Below are 10722 nucleotides of genomic sequence, written 5' to 3'. Positions count from 1 at the left end.
AACACTAATACCTGGGCTTCATGACTGAGGATGGCCCTTAATTAGAAGATGGGTTCATCGACCAGTCCCAGTCCAAAATCTTTCAGGCCGATATGATGGGAAGTTTACGACCATTATAGGAGGAATTGAAACCGCAATCATTTGGGGAAACCAGAATTGTTTACTTTATGAAGGGATCAAAGGGCGTTTTCAAAAGAACGATTTTATATATAAAATAAATCAATTGGAATGGGTCAAAAGTTAGCAAGCTTGTCTTATCACTGAGCTCGAATTTCTAAAGATTAACACAGTGGCCGTGACATGAGTGCATGGCTATAGGTGATAAAATTATAATGAATTAGAAATCTGGTTTATTTGACACGAGATTCACCAGTAATTGTAACGCTTCGCACTCAGAAAGGGTAATTTACATCTTAAAGTGCGTTGAATCTCACCAGCCCCGCAGACCATAACATAAATCTAATATAGAGAATATGCTGTAGAATAGAAGGTAGGATATGCCAAAATTCGTTGATGTCTGCGTCAATACAAAAATAATACTGCTGCATGTCTTAGAAGAGGGACCTGACCCACACCATAACCAAATATCAAATCCTTGACCACGAAAAGAACCTTGGTGGTAACAGGACAATATGGATAGGTGGGCTTGGAATTGAGGCTCCAACTAACCATACAAACTTTTCAGATGCAGTCAAGAATTCACCTTCCCCACAACCATAGGCGGAACCCATATCATCATTCCTATACAATTTGGTAGGTCCACTCCCCATCCAAGAACGAAAAAAGATTGCCTTCTTAATTTTTGGCCAATGCTTTCCAGCACTAACATCAATCACAAATTTATTTAATGCATAAATGACAAGTGTCATCTTTAATGTTACAAACTGGTATGTATTTCTAAATACTATATATACTTTAAATATTTTAATACCTTAGCCCCAATAATAAAATAAAACAACTTCGGGTGTTTTTTTTTAGTATCGAATTTTCCAAGCGTAATTTTTAAAATAAAAATAAAAATCTATAAAATCTCTTTCAAGTTGCAAGTAATAAGCTTCAAATTTTCTTGCTGGTTATTATTTTTGTGGTCGACAGGGACCACATGGTTACAGAGAGACTTACAAAATGCTATCATAAGCATTCTCAACACAACAAAAAATAAAAATGGCGATCAAAATAAGATTCTGATTCTGCGTGAAGGTAAAAGATGCAGTAATAAGTAATTGGCAACCTCACTACAAACACAAAGAAATTACAAAACTCAAGATAGGTCCAAAGAGTTGTTACAAACTCGAGACATTTATAATCCAACTCTCCTCTTTTGAATTATGTTGCTCAATTGATCAACTTGAAAGCAACAGACGAAAATTTAATCTTGTTTTTCCTTTATTGAAACAAACAGACCCACTCTTCGAATAGCTTAGCTCTCTTCGCGATGGCCTCTTCCCTGTATTCCGCAACCCAAATCCCAGATGAAAAGATTTAATCTAGCCTAGCAAAGTTCTTTTGCTGCAGCAATTACTGCCTCTGCAGTAATGCCGTACTCCTTGTATATCTTACCAGCTGGTGCGCTAGCCCCAAATCGGTCTATTCCAATAGCCTTACCTTTTCCTCCAACAATCTTCTGCCAACCAAATGTTGAACCGGCTTCAATGCTAACTCTTGCTGTTACAGCTGCTGGCAGAACACTTTCCTTGTAGGCATCTGATTGCTCATCGAAAAGCTCCCATGACACAAAGGAGACAACTCTTACAGCCTTGCCCTCCTTTCTAAGTTCTTCTGCAGCCTTGGCAGCAATTTCCAATTCGGAGCCAGTTCCAATCAAAATAACATCAGGCTTGTTTCCTGAAGAATTATCAGAAATTGTGTAGCCACCCTTTTCTACTCCCTCAATGGAGGTTCCAGGAAGTTGGGGTAGCTTTTGTCTGGAGAGTGCAAGGACAGATGGTCTCTTCCTGTTGAGGACAGCAATTCTGTATGCACCAGCAGTTTCATTTCCATCAGCTGGGCGGAACATCAAGATGTTAGGCATTGCACGGAAGCTTGCCAGGTGCTCAATTGGTTGATGGGTTGGTCCATCTTCTCCAAGACCAATCGAGTCGTGCGTCATAACATAGATGACTCCAGCCTCAGACAAGGCAGAAATTCTCATAGCAGCCCTCATGTAGTCAGTGAAAACAAAGAATGTTGCACAATATGGGATCAAGCCAGGGCTATGAAGTGCAATGCCATTGCAGATGGCTCCCATTCCATGCTCCCTGACACCAAACCTGACATTACGTTCTTCAGGGGTATCTTTTTGGAAGTCCCCAAACATTTTCAACAAGGTCATGTTTGAAGAAGCAAGATCTGCACTGCCACCGAGAAGACCAGGGAGAACCTTTGCAAGTGCATTTAGGTTTGCCTGAGACAGGTTTCTTGTAGCATCTGCTGGGCTTTCTGGTGTATATGTCTGGAAAATGGCAAAAAAGAAAAAAATGTAAAACATCAAAATGTCATGTGGATTTAAGACTTTATGTTAACATACATCATAATATAAACGGTATGTCTGATGTATTGCAACCGGGGCACTGCTTTAGTTCATAACTAGAATAATTAAAATATATATATATATATATATATATAAGGTTAAATCAGGGATCAAAATTGCTTGACATGGTGTTCAAATGCATAAAGCTTGCTGAAACAAACATGAATGCGCACATAATTAGTCATAGATAATTTTGGAGCAAATGAAGACGATCATAGCTTTACTTACTGGAAGTGCCTTTTCCCAACCAGCAGGTAGTTCACCCTTGATGATAGACTTCAACTCTGCAGCTTCCTCCTTGTACTTCTTCTCATACTCTGCAAACTTTGCATTCCATTCAGCTTCAAAAGCAGCACCTCCTGGAATATGGCGGCTCCAGTGACTAAGGAAAAAAAGCCAGAAAGTGATCAACTATCAAATCAGTCTTGGTAGCATGAAACAATCAAACAAATAGAAACCTAGATTTGCTTACTTCTTAACATCCTCTGGAACATGGAAAGGCTCGAATGGCCAACCAAGGTTCTTCCTAGTAGCGTCAACTTCCTTGGCACCCAATGCACTACCATGCACACTGTATGAGTTTGCCTTGTTTGGAGATCCATAACCTATGGTCGTAGTGACCTGTGAAGAAAGGCAAAAGCTTATCAAGAACACAGCTAAAGATCTAAGCACTAAAACCAGTTTCTAATATGATTGAAACATATCACTGCATTGTTTTGTTAAAGCCTAATAGAAGATTTTTAGTGATTGATTTAACTAAAGGTCACTTTTTGTCATCATTTCAAAACAGACCATAAGATGGAATTGTCTAACCTTAATCATAGTGGGTTTGTCTGTCACAGCCTTGGCCTCCTTAATGGCAGCACGAATTTCATCATAGCCAGTGTTTCCATTCTTCACCCAAATAACATGCCATCCAAGAGCCTCGAAACGTTTGTCCACGCTCTCAGTGAATGCAATTTCTGTGTCACCATCAATGGAAATGTGGTTGTCATCATAGAAAGCTATAAGCTTTCCTAGTCCCCAGTGTCCAGCAAGGGAACAAGCTTCATTTGCAATACCCTCCATCTGACACCCATCTCCCAGAATAGCATATCTATACAAAATAATCCACAAGGAAAAATAACCATATCAATTAAAATTACATCTAATGAGAAGAAGAAGAAGAAGAATAAGCAATAAGATAAAACAGAAGTATCATACGTGTAGTGGTCAACAATTTCATTGTCTGGTTTGTTAAAGCGAGCAGCCAAGTGCTTCTCAGCAAGTGCCAAACCAACAGCATTGGCAATACCCTGTCCAAGAGGGCCTACAAAGAACCCAAAAATTGAGCTTTTATTTCAAAAACTACAAAACAAATATGTAAACAATGAAAGAAATGAGAATCTAACCAGTTGTAACTTCAACACCAGGTGTCTCAAAGTTCTCAGGATGCCCAGGGGTTTTACTTCCCCATTGACGGAAACTCTTTAAGTCTTCTTCCTATGAATTCAATCAGAAAAAAAATAATAATGATTCAATTAAAACGAAAGTTTTAACTCCATATAACTGCAAAATTCAACAAAAGATGATAGTAATCTAACTAAAAATCCAAAAGAAAGAAAGCAAACTAGTAATAAATGCACATGCAAACAGCATATTCAATTGTCTGTCTATTTATAGCAAGCTAAAAGTTCAGATCCATCACTCACTTCTAGCAGACAACTAAGTCTAAACAGTAAATAATAAGGATTGAGATAGAAAAAGAAAAAGAGAACAAACCTTGACACTATCATAACCAGCAAGGTGAAGCAAAGCGTACTGCAACATACATCCATGACCAGCAGACAATACAAAGCGATCACGATTGAACCAATAAGGATTCTTTGGATTATATTTCATTATTTCATCGTACAAAATATGACCCATGGGAGCACAACCCATGGGTAGACCGGGATGACCTGAATTGGCCTTTTCAACAGCATCAATAGCAAGAAATCTAATTGTATTGACAGATTTCTCAACCAATGAAGTATCAGTAGTGACATCCAGAGTTTCAACGGCAGCTGCTCTGGTTGGGGTCTGGAGGCGGCGAGCGGTGGGGATGCTGCTGTTGCGGCGACTGCGGCGGGAGGAGGTGGCGCGTGGGATGGAAGAAGAGGTGGACTTGAGTCCGGAAAAGGCAGGGAGGGAAGGTGTGGAGAGAGAGAGACGGTCAGAGGATTGGGTTGAGACATGGTGAGAAATGGCTCGAGCCAAGAGAGCTTGTGATAGAGTTAGAGATGAAGTAGACGCCATTTCTCTCCTCCTCTGCTTTTTTTTTTTTTTTCTTTCGTTTGGTGTGTGTGTTTGTTAGAGTTTAGTGAGAAGGGAAAGGAATGGGTTTTTATTTATTTTTGAGAAAGCGAGACAACCAAACAACTCTTGATCTTGAATTCTTGATCTTATCGTCTAACTCAATATTTGACAGGTACGTTCAGCTGACCGTTAGATTACATACTTAACTTAATCTCAACCGTTGACTATGGGTAGGAGTTTAGGAAATGCTCTGCCTTTCATTTTTATTTTCCTATAATTGGGAGGAAAGTTTGTTTCATTTCTATTGTTACCCTTTCTTTTCACTTTTTCCTCAAAGAAAAAAAAGGTATAAAAACAATTACATTGGTTTTTCCAAACAACAAAACAAATTTTTGTCTCTTGTGCAAGTGTAACCCAACCTAACAAATATTTGTTGGCTAAAAGGGAATGAGGGGGAGGGTTGTTGGCAAGGTAAAGAGGAAGTAATTTGGTAGATGATAGAAAAGCAAGTAACTTTTGCTTCTTGTTGAAATTTTGGTCAATCTTTTCTTGGCGAGGAAAAACGCTCTTCCATTTCAGATATAACCCAGTTGATTTAATTACTAATTAAGACAGATCTGGGGCATGTCACATGTCTAGGTGCAGCCTTACAATAGGTCTATTTAATTAGTAAATTACAAATTTGCACATATGTTAATACCGTTGAATGCAGAAGATTAAGTTCAGCTGCAGCTATAAATTATTATGTTAACTTTATTGTGGGCTCATTAGGTAACATAAAGTCTGAATAATATAAGTAGCACCACACTTTCGTTTCAACCTTGAACTCAACTTAATTGCAGTTGTACTCTGGAATACTTTTGATTAGGTAGATTGGTACTACTAGATACAAATGATTTTGTTGACTAATGTATGTTTTAAAATAAATACTTGCTACAGATAGTCAATTTCAGGCAATTAACAAATTTAAATTATAGTCAATTTAAGGCCAATAACAAATTTAAATTGGTTTTTAAAAAAAATTTAAATTTATTACTTTCGATCCACTAAAAAGCTTAAATTTTGAATTTTGAATTCATACACACTGACCTCTATATTAGGTGAATTGTGACAGATGTTGAGAGACGAACACATAACCAGAACTCATTGGGGTCCTAATAATTTTTTTTTTTTTTTTTTTTTTTGAAAAAGTAACATTCTCATATTTCCCTCAAATACGATTTAATTTGCTTATGATGTCAAGTTTTAGATCATTTACTCAAAGAATTACTGTAATGTGTGCAGTGTACCATTTTCTAACCAAGTAACCATATTTCAAGACATATCTGTCAAGTATTGACTTTTTGCTTCTAAAAGCTTGAACAGAATTTAAAAATAATAATAATAATAATAATTAATAACTACTGTCCGCACCTGAATAACAACAATTCAGCATCCTCAAAAATCTGCTTGAACAAAACAGAACATACGTCGTAGAGAAATGATATTCAAGCAGCAAAAAGGCACGTGTTATTGGATCCAGCATCGTTATAATTTAGCTAACCATCAAAGATTTTTCAAGTCAGGCACAACGTTGAGTAACAAAAAGATGTTAAAATCATAGTAAATCAACAGCAGTAGTTGCATTCTCTATGATACACTGCAGATGTGAAATGAACACCTGATAATGAAAATCAAGTTTCCAATTAGTAAATCGCACATTGAAATCTCAATGAAGTTGGAAGGTTAGTTTTATTGGATGCAGTGCAAGACACGAGCAAAACTTATCAAAAGGAACTTAGGAGCAACAATTACTTCTCTAACCTTCAACACCCCACTGAGCTCGTTGAGTCATAATTTACATCATTTTAACACGTTTACAATTTGAAGAAGAATTTCTGATCCCTCCTCTGGTCACAGAATAGGGTGCTGTTGCTGATTTAAGAGAAGGGGACTTGTCAATGTATGCATATCGTTCATTACTATTCCAATACAAAATGATCCGGTTTGTGCAAGAATGTGACCAGCTCTCACCTGCCAGTGTAGTGAAACCACAAAATCAGAAATAAGTCAAAAGAAATAGTTAAGAAAAGAAGTAGATTAAGGAAAGAGGGGCATCAGCAGCCATTAAAAAATACAAATTTATGTAGAAGTTCACATTAATTGAGAATAAACTTTACCTAGTGCAAGACCTAATTGGAAGGAACCCTCGGTGTGCTTGGTTGTTACCTGATTCAACAAAACTACCTGAAAGAAGAAAAAATATCAAGAATTAAACACCCCAAAGATAAAAGCAAAGAGCAAATAAAAAGGCATGAAACAGAAAACTCAGAATACTCCTGCTTGCATAGAATATACTGAAAACAAACTCTTTGCAACACCTCTGCTTAAGTTGTCTATCAAATAGTATTCATGTCTGATAGAAAATGAAAGGGGAAAAGAGAAGAGAGGAACATTTTGAAACTCTAACATTCAAATCCATCACAAACATCAAGTATCTTTGTCAATGTAAATGCAAAATTTGTTGTGACTCGCAGTGTCAGAACAAACTAACAAAATTTTCTTACTGCTAGGCTGAAACTTTTTGCAATCTTCATCAATTTTAGGGCCATTCCGCTGAGCACCCGTGTTCTGAGGGCTAAGTCATCAAAATCTTGGCGGAAGTGGAAAGTTATGCTATCAATAATAACAACCTTAACCTGTTAAAACCATGGCTAGTTAATCCACCAAAATTAATTCTCACAACGCATGTACAAGCAAACTGATGAGAGATCACATAACGCACACAAAGGATGTTTTGGAAGAATTGAATAACTAGGAATGAAAGGATTAGCAAATGAAAGTTTGCTGTAATGACAGAAGCAGGCAAAAACATTGTTCAGGTAATATAGCGATGTATATATTCTAAGCCATCATAATACGTACATCTCTATGCTCTGAAATGAACTTTTCCAAGTAATTAACCAGAGCAACTTGCTCTGTATAACTGCAGACACGGAAATAATATATATTTTCCAGGATATCCTTGCTTTGCGTTGCCACTTGACAAGTTTGCAAGTCCCTGCGTAAAAACCTACTATATTCCAACATGTCCTCCACACTTGCTTCAGCAACCTGTAGAACACGCTCCACCATAAAACTACCTTCTGTATCTAAATAACGCAACAGCACAACAATATAAGCATGCATAGAAATGAAAAATCAGATCGTCAAAGTAAACAAGAAGCATTTACTGTATCATTAATTTACCTATATAAACTGCCTTTCCTCCTAGACCACCACAATAAGGTGGAATTTGAACATTGACTGCAAGTTGGATCCTACGAATGATAATGTAAATATGCTCCTTTACCAAAGGTCTAGAGATGCATATAATTATAAGCAAATATGGCCGCAAAGAGAAAGGAGAATCCCATACCCGAGCTGCGTTTTACCAATGCCTGGTAATCCACCTATAGAAAGCAGACAGAAAGAAATCCCTCACTGAAGAAGAATTGGCGACTAATAATGCTGAAAGCTCATGAACATAGGTACAAGCACCTCTTGTTAACAGCTTTACAACTGGAAAATCAATCAAAAAAAGGGAGAAAAGCAAAACTAACCAATCTCTGTAACTTCTTTGCAAGTAATTCCTCCACCAAGGATGTTATCTAAATCTGCACAAGATGTAGTAATGTGTGTCAAAGACGACTCCTCATGAAGCATCTCCCAAGCATTCTGTGCACCTTTAACTACAAAAGAAAGATTTCATGAATAATTTTCCGATCGAAAATTTGTAAGAGGTGAAGTAAAGGCATTTGGTTAAAAAAACATTTCAAATGCAATAGCTAGGCATCATACAGAAAACGAATTACCGTTGATAACGGCATGGCACCCTTCCATACCGTCCAGCCTACTGTTACGTGATGCGACCTTCAGAATTTCAAGAGCTTCACTATCTGAAATTTTCAGATCTGTTCCAGAATAAGAAAGGTTCACCCGTTACATCACAAATATTTATGTGATTCCGCTGTATCCGCTTAATTATAAGAACCTATTACAGCACAAAATTATTTTTTTTAAAGTTGTTCTGCTACTTTTAACATTAAGATAGTGTTTGAACTTGGGGAAGTCTAAGATTGCAGGAATTAAATTCAATTAACTCTATGTCTTCAATTCTTATGTTTGGACAGGTTATAGTTCAGTTCTTTTACCTTGAAAACATTTTGAATGCCACTAGTGACATAGATTTTCAGGAATTCAATTGATAGACATGATTTATTCAATACAGCGCCTAATAAAGTAGAAGCCTTGCGATTCCACGGTAATAATTTATTTTAAAAAAAAAAAAAAAAAACACTTGGTAGGTTAAAATTGTAAGAAGTACCCCGGGCAAGATCTGAGGGGGAGACAGAGGAGAGGGAAGAGAGAGAAGTATAGCCAGCTAAAATAAGCTTCCCTCTCTGACTCGCTGATAACGGTAGCCTCGATACTTCCATTTCTCTTTAGCCGATTGTTTCGTTGCTCCGATCCGATTGTATGCCTACGTCGTTTTAGAGATTTTGGCGCGGAAAATACTCTTCTCGAGTAGGCGCTAAGAAGAAGGTGCGTTGCCACGCGGATAATTATGATTTTGTTTTGAGCAAGCCATCAATTAGGCCGGGCTGGCTTGGGGTTGAGCCGAGTTGGACCGAGACATTGCTACTAAAGATACTCAGGCTCAACTTTTCTATGAGGCGGGGGGCTACAGCTGAACAAATAGATTATTACAAATAAAAGGCCTGGCCCATATTTGATTACCATATCAGTTAATATGGCATTAAAATCAGAAAAACAATTTTCCAATTTTAATTTTTATATTAGTTTTTAGTTTTAGAAATTTATTTTGAAAAAAAAAAGTTTGAAATTTCTCTAAAAACAAAGAAAATTAATTTATAAAAAAATTTTGAATCTATTCTTTTTTAATATCCAACGTAAAACTCCAAATATATGTTAAAAAAGTAATAGCTTCATTTAGATCACAAATTATATTATGTATATATATTTCAGACTCCCACATAGAATTGGAATGAGAAGCCTATCATAGCTCGTAAAAGATTATAAAATTCATATAATTGTATTTTGAAATTAGAAAATTTTATTTTTTTTTAAAAAAAAAAGGTGAAATTACATATCATTTTCACTATATATGTGCTTGGCTTATCATTTCAACTCGCATGCTATTTTCGTATAATGATTATTTTATTATTCAAGCTCGACATGTGAGTTGAAAATTAAAATTATAGTTTCATAATATAATTTCATATTGCATGCGATCATTGAATTAGATATATAAGTTCTGATCGTTTTATATTAATTAATATATAAATAGTGTGTGTTTTATATTTGAATTATAGAAAAATGATATATGTGTTAAAAACTTAATAGTGCTATTTTGTTTTTATCATGTTAGGGAAGAAAATAAGTGTCTATAGATAGAGAGACAACCAAGCAAAACACAATAATGATTGACGTGAAAGAAAAAATGACAAACCATAAAAAGCAAAGTCAGAAATAAAGAAGAAGAAAACATCGACCCTTTAGCTATGGTGCTACACTAGTTCAGTTCAAACCTCTAAAACGTTACTCATAATTGTATATAGTTGCTTGCTGATCAACTTACACTAGTGATTTAAGGAGAATAACCCAAAATAACTCCAAATAGCTCGACTGGCTTTTCCACTTGAATCTTGGATTCTGCACCACCACTAGTAGCAGCTTCATCTCCGTGTTCTATGAAGGTGATCTTATCACCAACATGAAGATTTTTACTAGAAACAAACTTAAGCCAATACTTAGAAAGAACAGGCTTCAGGTATCGGTTTTTCTTACGAATGGAGCAACAAAAAGTCCATATGCCAATGTTCGAGTACCAATCGCTACGCTGATCTATGCCATATTGGTATGAAAATTTTAAA

At 36.3% G+C, this 10722-nt stretch overlaps 2 protein-coding genes across 6 annotated transcripts; both read right to left on the bottom strand.

Annotated features, from left to right (window-relative positions):
- Window positions 1-1213: 1213 nt before the first annotated feature.
- Window positions 1214-4813, bottom strand: LOC8270608 (transketolase, chloroplastic). Its single transcript, XM_002511644.3, has 7 exons — window positions 4292-4813; window positions 3922-4012; window positions 3734-3839; window positions 3344-3626; window positions 3003-3151; window positions 2759-2912; window positions 1214-2452 (listed from the first exon to the last, which is right to left on the bottom strand). Exons 1-7 carry the CDS (start codon window positions 4805-4807, stop codon window positions 1493-1495), a joined length of 2259 nt encoding a protein of 752 aa, XP_002511690.2. The 5' UTR covers window positions 4808-4813; the 3' UTR covers window positions 1214-1492.
- Window positions 4704-9415, bottom strand: LOC8270607 (DNA repair protein RAD51 homolog 3). 5 transcript variants are annotated; one of them, XM_048371483.1, is made up of 10 exons: window positions 9153-9415; window positions 8641-8739; window positions 8389-8517; window positions 8205-8238; window positions 8036-8106; window positions 7712-7938; window positions 7354-7485; window positions 6967-7033; window positions 6611-6721; window positions 4704-6467 (listed from the first exon to the last, which is right to left on the bottom strand). In XM_048371483.1, exons 1-9 carry the CDS (start codon window positions 9262-9264, stop codon window positions 6645-6647), a joined length of 948 nt encoding a protein of 315 aa, XP_048227440.1. In that variant the 5' UTR covers window positions 9265-9415; the 3' UTR covers window positions 4704-6467; window positions 6611-6644. The 5 variants fall into 5 exon arrangements, with proteins under 5 accessions (XP_048227440.1, XP_025015795.2, XP_048227438.1 ...); XM_025160027.2 differs by having other exon boundaries at window positions 6611-6820; window positions 9153-9410; XM_048371481.1 differs by having other exon boundaries at window positions 4704-6820; window positions 7712-7932; window positions 9153-9411.
- Window positions 9416-10722: the final 1307 nt, after the last annotated feature.

The sequence above is a fragment of the Ricinus communis genome, chromosome 1, assembly GCF_019578655.1.
Source record: "Ricinus communis isolate WT05 ecotype wild-type chromosome 1, ASM1957865v1, whole genome shotgun sequence".
NCBI lineage: Eukaryota > Viridiplantae > Streptophyta > Magnoliopsida > Malpighiales > Euphorbiaceae > Ricinus > Ricinus communis.
The sequence above is the reverse complement of the archived record's forward strand: the minus strand, read 5'-3'. Positions and strand labels throughout refer to the sequence as shown.